The 20386-nt window shown below is 38.7% G+C and overlaps 1 protein-coding gene across 2 annotated transcripts in view; it reads right to left on the reverse strand.

Moving 5' to 3' along the window:
- Positions 1-8520: 8520 nt before the first annotated feature.
- Positions 8521-20386, reverse strand: part of LRPPRC (leucine rich pentatricopeptide repeat containing) — a 93307-nt gene continuing 81441 nt past the window's right edge. For both annotated transcript variants that reach the window (XM_080586682.1, XM_080586681.1), the window contains exons 33-38: positions 18787-18926; positions 18488-18603; positions 15500-15574; positions 13959-14043; positions 10336-10478; positions 8521-9027 (exon numbers count right to left, since the gene is read on the reverse strand). In XM_080586682.1, the coding sequence (XP_080442808.1) occupies positions 8971-9027; positions 10336-10478; positions 13959-14043; positions 15500-15574; positions 18488-18603; positions 18787-18926 (616 nt within the window). In that variant the 3' untranslated portion in view covers positions 8521-8970. The remainder of the gene's footprint in view (positions 9028-10335; positions 10479-13958; positions 14044-15499; positions 15575-18487; positions 18604-18786; positions 18927-20386) is intronic.

Below are 20386 nucleotides of genomic sequence, written 5' to 3' on the forward strand. Positions count from 1 at the left end.
TTAAAGTGGTTTACTCTTCTTTGTAATGATCTGTTGTGATTAGAATCTCTTTTATATTACACTGAAGTTTTAAGGGTATATATTGGTACTTCTAGTCTAAACCTCTATTTTCAAGGTATTTAGAGGATTAAATTCTAGGCTGACTCTCTGTTGTGAATTCACTTTGATGTTTAATAAAAAAAGGAGAGACACAATGGGAGAAATTAAAGACATAAGGGACAGCTCTGAATTTTAGGGGCATATTGTCATGCACAGAAATCTTCAGGCATCTAGATAAGAATATACCATAGCCTTAACTTTGAATTTCCTTCCTTTTGTGAAATTAGTCAGGCTGCTGACATTACTTAAACAGCCTTTTTCAATTTAAAATTCCACCCTCTTAACATTATGCAGCAGGACCAAACGGTGTGAGTGTTTCAGAGGTGGTGTTATGACAAGGGTAGATATATACATAATGGGGACGTGAGTTGTGAGCCTAGGAACAGCCATCTTATGGAGTGTAGGAAGAGCTATCATAGGATGTGGCCAGGCCTGTGTTTACACAGAAAAAGCTCATATTCTATATACTACAATTACTTCAGCACACTGCCTGCGATCATATCTTGTTTCCTTGATGCCTAGAGATGGGGAATGTAGGCTGTGATTATTGTTACAGGCTTTAGCAATAAGAAGATAGGAGCCTTGAAATACCAGCAATTAGCATTCATATCTAACAATAGCATGCCGTGGGGCTGTGTACAGGGAAGAGCAATGGGAAGAGTGGGCGGGTGACACACAACCTGCCCCACTCGCACTCCCAGGAGTTGAAAAATGCTACAGGTTTAGGGGAATTATGCACTTCTCCGGGGGTGAAGATTATGCCGTAGGCTTTGGCCTCTATGTTCCTGTCCTGCTCCACACTAGTTGTGTGCAGAAAAGGTTTCACACTTCAACAGCAGAGCTGTTGCAAGAACAAGTGGTCAGTGAGGGATGGAAATCTTCCTGAGAGTTCTAACAAAGGCTGAATGCCATAATTTCAGCACAGTTTGCTTTCCAAATTTCAGGGTAGCCATTCTTTTTCCTTAGATTCCCCTATGTCAGTAGAAGCTGTGTGCCCCCCTCCCTATGCTTTCTGTGTCAGGAAAACCAAAATTAAAGCAGTCTGCAACAATCTCAACACAGAGACTGCAGATCACAAGCAAAACCATACACGAAACTCACAGTACTATCTGTTCCTCACATGACGACATTTAGTTTGCTACATCCCAAGAAACACGGTGAGTCAGTTTTCACATCCAAAGAGCACGCAACCTGCCAGCCTGGCGATGCCACAGCTCCAAGGCCTCCCCTGCTACCAGCTCTGCTCTCCTGCGTCCTGCCTGGGTAGGTTTGGAAGAGGTCTCCTCAGCTCTGAGTCACGGCCTCTGCAGCTGAAGGCAACTGAGTCAACACAAAACCGACGTCGAAGTGACACCGCATTCGACCGGTGACAGATCCCAGGTTGCTTTGCCCAACTGCTCTTGAATTGCCCAGTGCATGACCTGGTCACAGCGGGCCACTGGGTTTCAGTCTGCACACACATCAGAAGTGTGAATGGGAGCATCAAATGCCGGCAACAAGGTACATCAAATTCAGAATAAAACAAAGAAATGTGTTGGTTGTATGGATGTCATAAAAATAAACCCGCATGTGGACAACAGAACTCATGCATTGGTACAACACTTCTGTGTACTAGAGGTGTTGTCTTCTCTATAAAGAGATAGATAATAACAATGGTTTTATTACTTAAAATATTTCAAGTAACTTTCAGTAACAGCAGGAGAGGTGGGAAGTTCTTCCCCCACCTCCTCTCCAAGTTTGTGCAGCCTCTCCAGCTGGCAAATTGGACGATCTTTCTTAGCACTGCAAAGCGGGTTATGGAAGCACTGCTTTGCATGTTGGCTCCTGGGTTGTGGCAGTCCTCCAAAATACTTCTAACTCGTCAGTTGAAAAGGACTAGCTTTCAGTCTGCCTAAGCCAAATTAATAAGTAGCTGTTGAAAGTTTCATCCCTTATTTGTTCGTTGCAAAATGCGTTCAGAAATGCTAAATCAGTAACAAGTATCAATAGCCATCCATTTTTATTTAAACCACCACCACCACAAAAAACAGACCACCACAAAATGCCTAAAAAAAAAAAAATCACAGACAACATGCTACGCACGGAGAACCTATCAGTAAGAAATTACAGGTATCGGTATGTCCACTTGGACCAGAAATAACAAACCTTCCCAGCTTTAGCGACAATGATTAATTTTAATGGCAGTAGACAAGAAACAGTGTACATGGAGCTCTGTGGCATGCTGCTTTTTTTCCCCCCTCTGAGAGCCAAGACAAGCCCTTCATATGTTAGCAGCTATTAATTAAGGCAACAATGTTTAAGCAGTGGGTTGAGGTAATTTTAAAACTGCTTAACCCTTTTAAGAACTGATGAGCTTTAAAAAGCATGTGTGTAGCTGCATGTGTTGTAATCATATATATAGACGTAGAGATATCCATATGGTTAGATTACATATCTACCTATATATATACACAAATAAAATGCAGATGGACAGCTCAATTTTTTTTCCCAAGGAATATTTAGAAAGCAGTTCAGATCCATAACTTATGAAAATGTTGTTGCCAATTTATGTAATTAATTATAAAACTAATTATTGATCATTTTCTCACTAAATCAAACATGGTTTTATTTCAAATTGCAAAATCTGTTGGGAATACTGTGCTTTCATGGCCCCAACTCAATACATTTAATGTTTCCAGTGCCAAGAAACTGCAATTTAACAGACTCCCCCCTCAATCTTCACCTCATGGCTCCAGAACAAGCGTCTACCTTCAACAACACATTCGGATTTTTTGCTCCTTTTAAAGCATCTAATCAGAGTCACTCATATTTTGCTAACATTACTAAGCATGTGTCAATACCACTTCTGCTTCACTTATATTTCTCACATTTAAGGAGTGGGTTAAATGTTGGCCAGAATTCACATAGTGAGGAAAAAATGAAACCACTTGCATCAAAAAAAAAAAAAGTGTATTTTGTACATGAGCAAATAAGCCCACAGTATAGTCATCGACTGCTACTGCACTGGGTTTTCAAGCAAATGCACTGCAACTGGAAATCTATGAAATTCACAACTAGGCAAAAGCATGAAGTAGAGAACAAGTCGCTTTCAAAGAACTGCCAGTGCTTTGTGATGCTAATACAAGGCACCAGTTAACACGGTCATTCCTCGAGACATTATCTTTGCTTACTTTCATTTACTGGGGGAAGTTTAGAAAACAACTACAGAAACTTTTATGACAGAAAAGACGTCATGTTTCACCAAAAAAGGCAGGAGGAGAAAGCAACGTAGCACCTCTGATCTGCCATTCCAGCCTCAGCCAGCAGCTCTTCCCTGACCCCGGATCAAGGCAAACACCTGCCCTCTCACCATGCAAGTCGTGATGCTACGGGGTGCCCTAAAAGAACCACGTGTTATCCCATTGACTGCTTTCCCACAAACACCCGCATCATTTACCTCTCGCTCTTAAAATAGCTGATCGCTTTGTGGCAGTGCTTCAACTAGCTGAAGGAAGGCAGAAAGCCAGAAAACAGCGCTCCAAAGAGCCAACAATAAAACGTGCTGCTCAAACTCTGCAAACCAGGATGTGTGCTGTCCTAATGAGCTGACACTCAGATTTCCAGGTGGGACTGCTCTGCGGGTTTAGCATGCCCTTAAAACCATCCCTGAATACAAACTTTTTGCCCCGCAGTCCCCAGCAATACAGGCATGAGTTGCTGTCCCCCGCTGAGCTGCAGGGGCACCGTCCCGCCACCCCATGGTAATTCTGAGCGTGCATCACAGGTTACAGCCGCTTCCCTGCCTCCCTGGTGAGCCCCCATCTCCTATGACCAACCTTGTAAAAAATAATAATAATAATAATAATAAAAAAATAAAAGCCTTTTGGCCAAGTGTTACTGCTACCTAGAAAAGCGCACATTCTGGTTACAGTGGAGCTCAACACCGCCAAATGCTTTGGACACACATGCTTCAGATTTTCCCCTTCCAAAAGAGACAAAAGAAAGGTGAACGAATATTTAGCTTCGTATACTTCAGAGGGAATTTCTCAGTGCTTTTGCATCAAAAAACGCATTGCAGCTTTGTAGTACACGTTCAGTGCCGGGCGCACGACAAATTTCCACTGAAAAACCCCGTGTACATGACTGACAATAGTAAAGCCACAAATTACCGTAATTTTATGCCCCCTGCAGCTAGTGGTATAAAACATAGTTTTCAACCTTGTTTTTACTTGCTGAATTTAGACAAATTTATGTTATTGATGACAGTGAAAAAGACACTCAGATGCAGAAATTGCATTCCTAGGCATAAAAACAATTTGGAGCTCAATATTTTACAGGTGCTACAGATGAAAAATATGGATGTCATTAAAACCATAAAGAAAAGATGAAATTGATTTTTTTTTAATGAATTTAACATTGTACACACACATATATATTCAGCTAGATCAGGGCTTTTTTTTCCTCTCCATGGAATGTTGAACAGGTAATCAGCTGTGACTTGTGGTATTACCAGCTCTCTCTCTGAACGTAAATGTTTGAAATACAGGCTAAGTCAACAAAATCACGAAGGAAAGCAAAAGCCTTGTTTAAGCAAAGCTTGCAGATCTATGGCTCGTAATGGATTTTCCAATGAGCACACACTTTCTATCCTATTTCAGATTTTTAGAGTGTAATTTTATTTACAGAGCATTCTGAAGGCCCTAAAAATTGATGGCTAAGGATGATTTACAGTTAAGCTAACCTCCACACATGAACTATTCGAGCTGTTAGCTAAACTAATCAGAGGGAAATCCCAAGAAACCGTGCAAGTAACAAGGGCAATGGTTTATTTGTGTTTTATGTAGGAAGTGTTTCTAGTGTTTCAACAACTGCCAAGAGGTTTGTGGCTACCACTGCAGACAACTGCAATTCTACAGATACCACTGCTTTACTACAGTGTTATACGGATAATCATCACGAGATACTGGGAAGCATTAGCCAATTGTAGTATAGAGGGTGAAGAGCATCAAAGAGAAGCCTTGCATTAATAGTTTTATCTAAAGGCAGCATGGTGTAGAACTCCTATCTATAGCAGGTACTGCGTAAGACAGTTGTTATTATCTCATTTTTGTAATTAGAGGAAACACTGAAAACTCAAACCGCAGCCATCCATATTTGCTCTTATTTCTATACCTAATGGAAAACCCAGAACTTTGTGTTTGTAGCTGAGGATCTGCATGCTCATACTTTGAAAGACATCCTTGGATTAAATTGCAGTCCAGTTGGAGCCACTAACTTCAAAGGAGATTAGGTTTCCTATGATTATTGATTCCCAAAAGCACTGGCAAGACACCAGAAGCTGTAACCAGTCTGGAAGGGTAATCTCTTTTTGCATTGACTTTACACAGAAATTACGAGAACAATTTTAAGAGAAGCAGAGAGATCTTTACCAAAAAGGCTAAAATCAATGGCAGACCAGCTGTCTCTTACCTGCTCACTTTTTCACCTTTACTGCAACAATATGCTGGTGCTGGAAATTGGCCTTTCCTTCTAGATGCTGATAGATCTCTCGCAACAATCACTGAATAGCAAAACCTCCTGGTCACGTTCATCACTCCTATCACTTCCTCCTAAGCTGTGTTCCTGGAGTGTCTGGAAGTATCACACCTTTAAGAAAAGCAATAAAGACGGTGGTGCTCTGGTGAACACATTTCCAGACTATTTCTCTGTCAATATGTGCACTTGGCGCACCTACCATCACTGCTATGATCCTACCTTCTTACTGTAAACTGCAGATGGATTCCTGCTGACTCAGGCACTCGATCTATAAAAACCTTTTGAGCTGCTGCTGCCAAAGATGCAATGACTTCAGCTACTCAATTTTCAACAGTGGGTACACATTACGAGACTCTACAGACAGCTACTAACCCACCAAGCTTGATTTCTTTCTATAGAAAAGGGTCTTGGGAGACAGCAAGTTGAACAAACTGTTTTAGTAGATAAAGACAGAAATACAGCATATAATTATCATGCTTTAAAATGACTGTATTAGTAGTTAACCGAGAAACTTTTTCCATGCTGAGCTTAAAAAAAAAACAACAAACCAACAAAAAGCAGCCTCCTCCTGCCCAGTCTCAAGGGAAGGTGGAGGAAAGCGAGCCCGTAACGTGGCACACGAGCAACGTGAAGCGATCTCAACTCAAGCAGCAAGCTTTTTCCAGTCCTCTCAGCCCCAATCAGGACGTGCTGGTATGCAAACACGTACGTGCTCATACAGCTTGCTTTCTCCAGTAACATGTCGGGTCAGTTCACGTCAGCACGCTCCCAGCTCCCCAGGGAGCCCCCCAGAGAAGCGCGCTTCCATCTCCCAGCCACCACACCTGCTCCGAGTCCTGCACAACTCCAGTTACCCAGTGGCAAATACTTCTTTTCTGCTTTAAAGGGATAAGTGCTACGGTCAGAATGACAGAGGAAGTTTTGTAACTGGTCTAATAAGTCACCGTGACAAGTTTGCAGGACTGCCATTCTGCATTTTGTCATCTCACAGGTTTCCTTCTTTGAATACGAAGAAAGAAATAGTGAAGCTGCCTACCTATTTGGTGAAGAAAAAACTAACCTTCTAAACTCGGCTCTTCATGCTTGAAATGTCGGAGTCTCACAGCACGCTGATGCACAAGAAATATTTCAAGTGTATTCTAGACGAGATGGCACAAATGCCGATTCTGCAAAAACCTTCCCAGTAAAACATCTTTTCAGACCAAAGTGACTGTGTCCCAGGGTGGCACCAATCCCTCACTATCCCACATTTTAAAGACAGGAGAGACTCTAGTCCTCTGTGTAATCATTCTTTAGTTGTACGTGAAACATTTACTGGAACAGAAAAGTCAGAAGCATTACCACACAACAGCAGGCTTTCCCTATCCTTTGAATAATGTCTGCCCTCCCACAACACATGGCCAGGGCTATCGCACAACACGATCCCAGGTGGTCAGCATGTACTACCACCTATTACCAGTCGTTGCTGCCACAAAACCCCGGTACCATTTGGTCTTGTGCTCTGGCAGTGCCCCCCACTGTTTGATCCTTTCAGCAGCGGGCTCATTCAGCCCAGCGCTTCCCCTGAGGTCCCTCAAAATGCAAATTCAGAGCCAAGAACGATTTCATTAATGTTACCCGTTACAGACTATCAATTTTACTTTCCGTTTCCAAATTGCGACTACAAAATTTCAGGGCATTAGTCTGTAGGAGTTCAGCCAAGCAGGGTAGGTGGAAAACATGCAGACACGAACTAGCACAGACCTCACAGGGTCAGACGTCAGGCGCGGGCACTGCCAGCAGCCAGCAGACACCTTTTGCCAGCATCAGCACAGAATAATGAAGGCTGCAGCAACCGACTACAAACAGCACCCAGTCAAACGGGCAGGTCTGATGCCACATGGGATCCCAGCTCCTTGTCAGCACAGTTACCTCAGGTCTACAGACCTCGGCTGCTGCGTGGACGCAGCGCGTGCTTCAAGTCCTCCCCTTCCTGAGGCCCTGCGCTAGCTCAGCTCACCAAGCATGCGCAGGCCCCACTGCCGTGAGTTACGCTCAGTCTGACTCCACTTACGGGAACACAGCCACTGCTGTGAAATTGAGAGGGGCGTGAGATGACCTCTAAAAACAAGAGCTGTGGCACCAGAGGAAGGGCCGCAAACTAGCTGACGCAGTCTTCAATTATGCTGCTATTACACTGAAACGCTTGTAACGTGGCTGCGGCTTTAGAAAAAAGCCGCATCTCTGGTTTTGAAATGAAATAAGCTAAACACTGCCTGGGCTTGCTTTCAGAGAGGGCACAAAACCGCCAGGCTATGAATAAAACCTCAAATGTTAATGCCTTCTGACAATGTAGGAACAAAGGGTGCCAGATGGCTAGAACCACTCAGGTACAGTCTGCTTCCCACGTAACCCACCCACGTTCCTAACAAGATGCTTTTCAAGACTTTTCATCTCTTTCCACCCCGTTCTAGATTACTGTAATATCTTTGAGAGGACGATATTCTGTGGTGAATTCCAAAACCAGACATCACCCCCCAACAGCAAAAAAACAACCAAACAATAACCAACAAATCAACCCAGCACATCAATGCATCAAGTCTCCATAACATTCCCAAGCAAAGTAGTGAAAGCCATCATAAAACCACACTGACATTTTAGTGGACACAGATAGGATGCATATAGTTTTTTGGAAAATAAACTTGAACATTCCCTGCAACACAGGGTTAGTTATGCCTCATTCCTCACAGGAATTTTCTGTGTATTTGTAAATACACTAGTTCAGTAATTAGATATTTTACTAGAAGTTATGAGAATGAACAATAGATACTGTAAAACTACAACACACAAGCTAGTGTAAAAGGTGTATTTTGTCTTTATCTGTAACATTGAATCCCATAACAAGATACTTTACACAAAAGAAGTACATTTAGGAGAATCTAAAAAAAGATGTGTTTATTTTTTTATAGGTACAGATGAATCCTGAAGATGTCCTTTACCCTTCTACTTTCACTCCAAAGCACACTGACCTGGCAAACAACAACAAAAAATAATGCAGTTTGCTGAAGTTACAGTTGCATACCCCTCTAGCAACTTTCTTAATATACATACATTTGGTGAATCAATAGGAGCTAAAGTACAGTTCTAGTTACAGCAGATCATACATCAAAACAGAAACAGCCTGGAAAGTGGCATCGTGATATTTCATTAGCAATTTTAACATAAGAAAAGCCTATGAGTTTCCACCAATTACAGCTATGGAAAGTGCTGTTTTAACACAGTATTTATATTAAAAATTACACAGAACAACATGCTTTTTTATTTTTTTATTGAATGTAATACTTAATTTCATAAACAACTATAACATAAACCAACTGTTCATAATGTTTCCGATGTTCTTTTCCTCCATTTTTCCATATAGAATTTGAACGTCTCCTATAAAATAGAGTGGAATAAACAAGTTCAATGTTGTTACAACTGAAAAAGTTACTAATTCCGAACAAAATCTTAGGTCCTGACAAAAGCAAAATCCATTATTCTGTCATAAAACTAGATCTGTATTGAAGTCTGTATAATTAAGAGAAACACCAAGGAGAAAAAATAAAAGGAGAAGGAAAACCTTGCCAAAAATGCATAATGAAGCTTCTATTACATAATGCAATAATATAATCAATTTCACTTTAAAAATGAAAATACTTTTTAACTGCAATCTGCAATTGTGTCAAAAATTATAAGACGCTTTTAAACACCAAGCTGCATCAGAGAAAAATGAACAGGAAAATCAGAAGATGAATCATTCCAGTAACTTTGAAATAAACACTTATTTTCACTAACTACATGCAAGGAACAGACACTCCAGGTTTTATATTTACATACCTAAATAAAAATTTATTTTTAAAATTAAGTTAAAGTTGTAGAAAAATCTCTGAAGCTGTTAACAGGCTAAAGCAAACATTTGGAGCCATGTCCTTCCTCTGATTCTTTGTAAAATGAGAAAAAGAACCATATTTACTATGGATCAGGATGGAGAAAGTAAAATTTAATTATGTCTTCAGCAAACTACAGAAAAACGCTGATTTTATGATATGTGGCTAGCAGATGGCAATAAAATTTTGGTTAGAGAGAAAATATAGTAAGTCTTTATTTAAAGGCTGTTTTGCTGAAATGATACTAGCAGACTATTAGTCAAAGGAATGATGTGAAAGAAGTATTTGCAGTCTTGACAGATGTAGCGTCATGCCACCTGTCACCCTCAAGTAAGATATATTTGCACAGTTGCATATATCTTTTGGCAAGGCAGCTAGAAGTAAAGCTGCGGCAGAAAAATAATTCCTGCAGTTCTAAAATCCCGTCATAGCAAGACAGCAACTTGTATTAGATATAAAGCTAGTAATTAACAAAAACTAAAACCCATTAACTGTTAACAAAACACACTTTCTATAAGCCTTTTAAAGTTCAAGCACTTAAATGCCCCAAGGACATTTGATAAACATACACCTGTAGATGAATGCCTGATAAGGGTTGTGTAATTTAAACACAGTAAGCCCCAAGAGTTTTATTTCCCCAAGTTAAATCCAACGTAAGATTACTATAGCTCCTACAACACTCCATACTTCCTACACGGCCTCCTTTGAGGAGTCTCTGCAGAGATTTAATCCCTATGTAATTATTCATGCAATTTGTTTTACTAACATTGAACATACACAATTCTGCAGATCTATTTCTTAATTACGAAATACTCACAGGGGGTTCAGTGAAAGGGACCGGCTCTCCTACTTTCTTCAGAAAAACTGCTAAAGATTTCAGAGATAGGTCATGAAGCTGTATATTCTTTTCTTTTGATTTCTCATATGCAGCCTTTACGGACGCAACATCCCCATCTAATTCTGAGAAAAACAAAAATAAAAATCAAAAACAAAATCCCCAATAGTTAAATGCTCGTTTCACCTCTTTCCATGACATTACTCATTCCCTTTTACTTCCCAAGACATATTAAGTATTTTAGCATATTATATTCTGTAATAATACTGAAAAGCTCAACAGAAGCCAGCAATGTGCACTTGCAGCCCAGAAAGCTAACCATACCCTGAGCTGCACCAAAAGCAGGGTGGCCAGCAGGGTGAGAGAGGGGATTCTGCCCCTCTGCTCTTCTTTTTGAGACCCCACCTGGAGTCCTGCATTCAGCTCTGGGTCTCCAGCACAAAAAGGACAGGTAAGTATTAGAACGAGCCCAGAGGAGGGCCACAAAGCAGTCAGGCTGAGGGAGCTGGGGTTGTTCAGGCTGGAGAAGAGAAGGCTTCAGGAAGATTTTATAGCAGCCTTCCAGTACCTAAAGGGGCCTACAGGACAGCTGGGGAGGGACTCTGTCAGGGAGCATACTGACAGGACAAGAGGTAATGCCTTAAAACTAAAAGAGGGGAGAGATTTAGATTAGACATTAAGAAGAAATTCTTTACTGTGAGGGTGGTGGGGCACTGGCACAGGCTGCCCAGAGAAGCTGCGGATGCCCCATCCCTGGCGGTGTTCAAGGCCAGCCTGGATGGGGCTTTGGGCAGCCTGGTCTGGTGGGAGGTGTCCCTGCCCATGGCAGGGGGTTGGAACTGGGTGGTCTTTAAGGTCCCTTCCAACCCAAACCATTTTGTGATTCTATAATTCTACATATTCTGGATATTCTTCGTATCCTACTGACAGTTCACATCAGAAGAGAACAGAACATACAGCCATTCCAGCTTTCCCTTTCATTTGAGGCTTGGATGATCGTTTCCTTTAAGAATGTGCTGGGACCACTAGGAACAGAGCTGCTCGCACAATGAGAACACCACTCGAAGATGTGAGATGCAAAGCTATATGCCCCTTTCTAAGGCAAATGATGCAAAATAAAAACAAAAGCTAAACCAAAAGCCAGTGATGTTCATCTTGTGAGAACTGTTGAACAGAATTTCATTAAGTGAAGGCAGAATATTATTATGGTTATAGGTGTTGGCTATGTCAAAAGTATAACCTAAAGGAACAAACCAAACAAAGGTCAGATGCTTATTTTAGACCATAAACAGAAATTCGTTTCATCCTAAAGAGCAGGAGAAATTTTTTGCTGACCCACTAACACTATTACAAATGTTAACTGCACAGGTATCCAGTTACATTTTGCTGGATATTCCATAAATGACACCATCACGTGCAACAGGTTCTAACAAACCCATTCTTTATTTATCTAAAGCCCTGTTCACTGCCAGCTGTAGAAGAGCAGAATATAGTTCCCCTTACTCTGAAGTGGGAGAAGGGAAAAACAGGGCACTCTTGTTCTATTCTTCCTTCTCCACTGCTTAACCTTTTTCATTACACTTAACCACACACTTTGCTGCTGCTCAGACCCTTGCTTGAGCAGCATCGGGATGAAACTGAAATGACCCCCAACAGTTTTTCCCTGTTGTCTTCAGGGTCTTAGAAGCAGTACAACAGTTCCTAGCATCTTGTGAACAATAAGGAAGCCATCGCATCTGTTTGTTTTTTTTTTGCTTTGGAAAACTCAAACATCTGCAATATGGGATGCTGTCTCAGCTTCTTTCTTTTTCACTTTTGGAATGTCATCTTCACAACTATACGGGCTACAAAAACAATGGTTCTTAAAGAAACGGAGTTTATATTACGCAGAAATTGATAGCCTGGGTCCCTTTCTCATGAGAAAGCTTCCCACTCACATCTGGCAAGTGGCTGAACTACTTTTTGAACGTGGGAGGCTACTGCAAAAACTGCAAGAATCAATGCTTTATTAAAAATCTAACAGAAACTGTGAACTTTCCATTTATTTACGACAGAATACAACAAAAGCACATCCTTCTAGTTACCTGTGCTAAATACTTCACTGTTGATCTCAAACTGTCAAATGAAAATAAACATGCCACCACAGGGAGCATCAGATATAGAAGACAAGGGGGTGAGGGGAAGAGGTAGCTAAATTGCTATTAAAATGTACAAGTCTGTACATACTGTACGTGGTGGGGAACGTTTCCTCTAGAACTTGCTATGAACCAGCTCTATGTGTGCCTAAAGAAACTACAGCAACCATCTCTTCATTTACTATGTAGCTTCACATGTTAAATACTCTAACCACTGTGTAGGTATCATAGAGCAAGTCTCTGTGCAATCTCTTTATAAAATTGTTGTATGATGATGTAGCTGGATAGAACATTAAAAGATGCTCAATCAGTTCGCTTATACAGTTCTTACTGAGGTAACAACAGCAAACAGCCAGTAAAGAGTCAGTGACATTTTAAGGTGGCAAGTCCAGTGCTGGTAATAGAAGTTTTTGTTATTTTGTTTTTTAAATAAAAATATGTCAGAAAACTTACTATACTGTGAATGAAACCATGGAGCTAAAGGATTTTGCCAGTGACTGCTGTTTTGAACATTACTAAGCAAGTGAACTTTTAAGTTAGATACTACATCATGAAAACTTTCACAGCTTGATTCAAATACACTGAAGTCTGTATGCCTTTAACACCATACTTTGGATTTGTTTTTGAAGTATTTTACTTAAATATTCCTATTTATCTCCTCTGTGATAGGTTGGAACACAAGGGCTTCTGTCGTTATATCATTTCACTTGTAATATAAGTGTGAAGAGGGTTATGTTTCCTCCCTGTAATAAAACTGGAGGATCATATTAGAATACACAACACAAAGGACTCAAGGGCAACCTTCCAACTAAACATTGCCAGGGAGGCTCTATGTCCTCATTTTTCACGAGTGAGTGTTGTAAAGAGATGTATTTAAATAAGCAACTTGATTTTTAGAGCCGTTTCCCTTTGACTTCAACAATAGAAACTGATTAGCACTTCAAATCAACTATTTAGCTACATCTAAATGAAGCAACTTTGGCTAAATAAAAACAAGTATAAAGGATCTGCACTAGTAACAGTAAGAACCTTGTAAACTACTGATATAACTAATTAATTACGATTTTGAAACACACACATATAGAATGAAGATATGTATTATATGTTTCAGGAAAAAAAGCTGCATTCATTTTAAGAGCCGTTCATTTCTACGTTTCCATGGGTTAGGAGGGATTCTTTTTCATTCCATGAAGCCTGTACTTCGCCTCTTTGTAACAGTACCCTTTAATCTAATACAGTTCCCTTTGTAAAGGATTCAAGGCTTAGGTCGGATAGTTGCTTTTCCAATCTAATAGCTAGGACCATAAACAGATCCGGTAAACTTAAAACAAAACAAAGCCAAAAAAACACCAAAAAAAAAATAAAAGGTACAACTTGCACAGTGTAGATCCTATTCTAAAGGTTTCCATGACCTTTATAAACACCTAAAGATTTTTTTAATAAAAAACTAGTCCAAGAAGAGTAAATTACCATAACATTTTAGGAGGTAACGGTATGCAGTTTCCATATCTAGGTGATCAGGAATCATTTCTAGAAGTGTCTCAATCTTCTTTGCCTATGAGATTTAAAACACAGACAAAGAAGAGCATTAACTTCAAACAAAATCGACAAAGTTAAAACAACTATTTCAGATCTTTTAAGTGAAATGAATTATTGATTACAAGAAATGGACTGTTCAACTGAAGACACAATATTTCTTTCCCAAATTCTCATGTGAATGAGAAATAGCCAAAGAAATCAGGTAGACAATAAAATGAACAAAATATGGGACTAACACCCCATAAAAAAATATTGGACTAAAACCCCATGAGACTATACAATAGTTTCTTTTTGAAGGAAGCAATCGACATATTAATGAGAATATGTCAGGATTTCAACCAAATTGAAGAATTCAAACTACTCGGCAGCCTTCACTGACCTAGAGGTCAATGGTAGCTATGATCAGTGCTTCGAAGTAGTCAGATCACTGACTAATGTGCTTAAAATTGGACTCTCCCTCCCTTAACCTCTGACTCCAGTTTCAAGAACTCAAGTCTTGAATTTAAAGTGTACAGAAGTTACTAACATCTTTATCACACACTAGAAAATTCTGTTATTAAAATTTCAGCTCTAAAAGCTAGAAAATTTCAAGTTTTTAAATTTCTTTCATAGACACCAAAAGATGGTATTTATCATTGTCACTTTTACAGTAGAATTTTTAATCCATGAGTATCTAAAGGCTAGTTCTGCAAAATAAAGTGCGTTTTCCCTCATTTGAGAAGCATTTATTCTAGTTTTTATATTAACTGTCTCCTGATGCTACTCCTCTACAAAAGAGAAATCAATGCGCATTTTTGCCTTTGTTTGTTTTGTTATTGTTTTTTTTTTGTTTGTTTGTTTTATTACTTTGAGGAACCTGGGGAAGAAGAAGGGGGGCAAGGAGAAGAGGGAGGGACGGGAGTAGGGCAGGCACATAAATCAGAGTAGCTGGAATTAAAGCGAATGAGCACAAAGCCAGTAATCTAAACAGATGCTCAAACTCAATACATGCCCAAAACAGTACAGCATGTAATATGAAATGAGTCTTTCAATGTAAACATAGGCACCTTTTATCATTCTAGAGGGGCTGAGGTTCTCACTGCATATGTATTCATTCAACGCAGACAACAAAATAAATATGTTCAGGTTGCGATATGGAACTGGATAGCGAAGCAATAAAAATTTAAAGCATAATGTTTGTAGCATATAAACTACGACATCAAAAATAAAGGAAATTACTGAATTAATAGAAAAATATTAATTACATTCTCCTTTCTATTATGCCTCATAAAATAAGCGGTTCTTTTAAATGTGACTAGCTCTGCAAATTAACCTTTCTTCCCCACCCTGAGAAACCTGATAAAGCTGTCAACTGTGAAGTTCAAGATCCAAAACATTTCAAAAGATGACTAACTAGTATATACTACATATGTACATACTACATATGTATATACATATACATATACAATGATAAGCATGAAAAAATATTATACCTGTCCAGGTTTAGATGCTGCTTTACCCATGAAATTCAGAAAAGTTCTCTTCTCCTCAACTAATCCACCACACCTCTAAAGAAAAAGAAATAGTTAATGCAGCTGTTGTGAGCAGGTTAGCAAAAACCAAAATGACTAAGGTGAAAATTTCCAATTATAGGCTTTTAAAATATTTTAATATATATTACCTATCTGCAAGGTAAAACAAATGACCATGAGTTTAAAAAAAACACAACACAGGAAACAAGTTCATTTTGTGCACCATTTTGGCGAACATTGTTTTTAAAATGGTAGGTATAAAGTTTGTTTAAAACAAAAGGGGAAAGAATTAAACTAATACTTCAACACACCACAAAAACGAGGTTTAGGACTGCAAAAGAATGAAAAAGAGAAACACTATTCCTCTCCAATTATACTGCCAAGCATTCACAAGTGAGCTAGGGATCATAAGGTTAATTATACATTTAATAAGGTGTCAGGGAGATAACTGCTCGTTTCTTTATAAAAATTAAAATGTACAAAGCAAGTTCTCTTTAAAGTATAATTACCTACACTTATGCATACAAAGGACTGATTTCAATCTCTCTATTTTATAAAAGGCTTTCACTGCAATAGACAGTGTTTGAGGGAGAGAGAGAGAAGCTTAACTTAAAAAAAAGTTTGAGACAGAACAGATAAATCAAAAATCTATCTTACTTTAGACGAGGGCAAAATAAAATATACAAGACAATATTTTCATTTATGCACCTCAGAGGTACCAGTCTTAAAATTCTAATAGTGCGCAGGGCTTCTTGTAAGCTGCAAGAGATTTTATTGGTACCAAAATGCATGGGCAGACAGGTACTATGCATACAGACATACATGTACAATTAATTTACCACATTCAATTAGTATTTTAGACATCTGCAAATGAGAAATTTTGCTTTGTTCCATTATGAATGTAGTATATGCGTAGTATTTTTGACAAGCTCTTTAAGATCCAGGTGAAAAGGTGTGAAGCTTCATTCAGTCAGGGAAACGGACAAAAAAATATTCGCATCCATGTACTGCTAGTACTCTGACAAAAATCTTCATAAATAGGGGCAAAGCATTCGTGGAAATAACTTGCAACATTATATGTTGATTTTAGACATTCTCACCTACTATCAGTATAGTAAGAGGAAAGAGACAGTCTAGTCACCGAAAGGTTTTCCACAGCCCCCTTTCATGCCAAAATATCAAACACTTGACTTTCATCGAAAAACACAAAACTGTTCCTCCACACAGTTAAAAAAAATGATGTTTCTTGAAAGTTTAAACAGACTCTGAGATATATTTTTGAATGAAAGGATTCTCTGTGTGTATTACCAATAATTTAGATTATTACAAGAGAAATAGTTCATTTAGATTGTGGTTTACTTTCCACTTTTTAATAGAAAAGCAAAGAGTAGACTTTGATTATTACTATCTTCTGGTTACCTATTAGTAGAATATTTGATCCACAATAACAATCAAGAATGTTAACACATTTTATTTTATATATGCTATAGGAAAAACTGTCTCACAAAGAAGTTTTAACTCAAACTTACATGTGAATGCCCACTTAACATGAAATCTATAAAAATTCTCCTCTGAGATACAGTGTACACAACATTATTTCAACTACGCTATAGAGCTGTGAACTTAATTCCAACAGTTGTATACTGTTGTAATAAAAAGTTTTAGGAAACTAAGAATGAAAATTGTTCAGTGTTTTTTGTTGGTTTTGTTTTTGAAAACATGTAGCTTTTACTTAAAAATGCAAAAAACCCCACTTATTTTCACAAATGCAGGATATTATAACTGATTTCCATTTCCTAATCAAAGAGAAAAGCAAGAGTAAGTCAGCAAGAATTTTTCACATTTTCATGTTTCATGCTATAAAAAAATAGGGTTTTATATTAAAATCATTGTCTCCTTTTAAATTAACACTCAGATGAACAGTTAGGTAAAACAATTAAAAAATATTCCAGAGAGGAAATATACAAATAATACACCTGACTCTATAGCCAAAGTCACTGAACACATTTGTTAGCATGCATTCTTCCTTTGGGTAAAATAAAGTCTTGGGATATCATAAAGCTTCTGCTATGTGAAGCAGAACTGTTTCTGTAATAGCTTAGAAAACTCAGCAACTGGTAAGTGAGTTCTATTCACTACCAGGAGCTGGTAACAGGCCCCATTTTGAGGCAGGGAGCCTACATGCCCCAAGAGGGCTGCAGGATCGCATGGCTGCTTTACTGCTGCCTGCAGGGAGGAGGCTTCCTGACCTGATGGAGACACCAGCACTCACCACCTGCAGCTTATTCTGCCTCCAGCACGGCTCTGTGTCTAGCTCTGCAAAAACGTTGTGAGCAGTCATGTCACACCTTGAAGATCGTTAACTTAGCCCAGACTGTGGCTGAGAGACGAGCATTTGTCTTTTAATACATCTGTGACACTCAACTGAACAGTAGGTGAATTCAGCTCTTAGCAAACACTGAATACAGCTTAGACAAAGTAACAAAAAAAAAAGAGTGAAATATCGTGGCTACAAAAAGCAAATACTGCCCACTTCTATTTTGTGAACTGTATAGTTATGAGAGATGTATTAGGTTTACAGCACAGCGAAAATTATGTGAGGAGTTGCAAGGTGATGGTCTGCAAGAAGCAAAGCTGTCTAATAGAAAACTTGAAAATATATGAAAAAACTATGAAAATACTTGCTTTGGATGGAACTTCATGCAATATGTGTTATTTCCTTCAGGCTGTTGCAAGACAAAAGCTTTCTCACTTTGGCACCCACTGCTACTATTAGCATTAGACTACTATCTCATGGTACAAAATAATCTAAATCATGTTGATACTTCTGTTGGAAATTCAAAAGCAAACTAGCATTAGCCTATGCTATACAACACCTTTTTTTATAATTTGTCAGTTTACCCTTGAAGAGCTCTATGCATTTCTGTACCTCTCTTGTTATGTCATTACCTGTAGTAGAGATCTGGCATCATCCACTCTGCCTGCACTGACATATTGAAGGAAAAGATCTGTGACAGGTCTGTAAATTCCAAACTGATTGGCCAGTCGTTCTGCCATCACGCCAACTGCAAAATGATAGAAAATATTAGGAAAAAGGAAAGGAAATAAGTAAAGTCTTTGATTGAAAAGGCACTTTTGTAAACTTTACAGGCATGATTTATGCTGACTGGGCAGGTTTTACATGTAACAGCTCTTCTGTAACACCTCTGTCTAGTCAGAATATTTAAATACAACTGCAATTAACTTACATTTTTCCAAAGCTGGCTCTAATCCTTCCTCAGACACCTTTCTTAACAAAAAGGAAATATTTTTGACAGGTTGATCAGGATTCTGTGCACCAGAGATAAGCAGAGGCTCAAGGTATTCCACTGCAGCATCAAGGTCATTGCTAGGAAAAAATATTGAACTGGCTTAGTTTCAGAAATCAAGATTTCTAAACCTAAAGAAGCAATTATATTTAAATTTTTACTTCCTACATTAATGTTATACTTCCCAAGAACGGTTGAGTACCTATGACTGCATTCAGATATTGTAAAAGTGAAACTATTTATGACTGAATTAATAAATTAACCTGTAAGCCAAATTTCCAAAAGATCTTTGACCTTCAGGACATGTAATTTTGACACATTTTTCTTCCCTCACTAAATAAAGAGTTCTGGCTAGCTGCTTTAAGGAAGCAAAGTTCTGCAAACCCAGAAGGTAAAAATCAAAACATTAACGGGAGGTATCTGAATAATTAATGCAGACAACTCGAGTATTTCTTCATGCTATTCAATTAATTATTTAGCCAACTCTTCCCATGTCTGCCGTTTTGGATGCAAAAAAAAGATACTAAATGTCATTTGGCCAATACCTTTGCCTAAACTCTTTCATCTTCAGGCTTAAGTATAGCAAATGCTAATAAAATAACACACAAAGTATTCATTCAAGTGAAAACTCTACTTCTGGTGTTCTAAAAAGTTCAAATGACGTCTCCTCTTATAAGTCCACTCTAATAACAAATTTAATTAAAAAAATCAGTGATTAATGCTTTTAGATGAAACACATTTAAAAGCTATAACAATGTTTTGAAAACTGTATTAGGAATACAAATCTACCAACAAGTGAACAGCTATCTGAAGTATATTTAAATCTCTACTTTTTATCACAGTTCGCAAGGTACAACTTGTATGTAAGAATACATAAGGTGCATATTATTTATGCTACTGCTAAGTCTTCTCATACAACTAAGCTAATTTTGGTATGGCAGAAGAAAAGTTGATGCTGCTTGCTTAACCTGTGTCTGTATACAGTGATTTACTTATCTATTCTTGCAGTCAATCTGATCCATGTTACAAACACGTCATGACTTTGCAACCCTTTCATGACACAGAAATAGGCAAAAGCCAATTCACTAGAATCCTCTGCCAAGGACCACTTGGATCTAAATATTTACAGGATCAGTCCTTCCTTGTTTTTCAGTGGCTGAAAATACAGTGAGCTCACTACTGGAACTGGCGTGCATGGTTCTCCTTCAATTTAAATCATCTTGCTGCTGCAGACACTACTACCCAGTAACTATTCCAGTAACTACTAGCTCTGGTCTGGCATGCCCAAGGCCATCAGGTATCTGTTATGTACTACATAGTTACACAACTATCCTGCTGAGTTACACAGAGGAGCTCTACCTGATGAAACTGTCTTGAAAGAAAATAGCAGAGTATGTAGGATTCCTAAAGATTGATTCCTGCAAACTGCATTTGAGAAGTTCACATTATGTGAAGAAGTGCTTCCCCCCGACAGTTTTATGCAAAGAATAAACTAGCTAAGTACCGACTTACCAATTACAAAAATGCTAGGCAGAACATG

The sequence above is a fragment of the Anser brachyrhynchus genome (genome assembly GCF_964034855.1).
Source record: "Anser brachyrhynchus genome assembly, chromosome: 3".
NCBI classification, from domain to species: Eukaryota; Metazoa; Chordata; class Aves; order Anseriformes; family Anatidae; genus Anser; species Anser brachyrhynchus.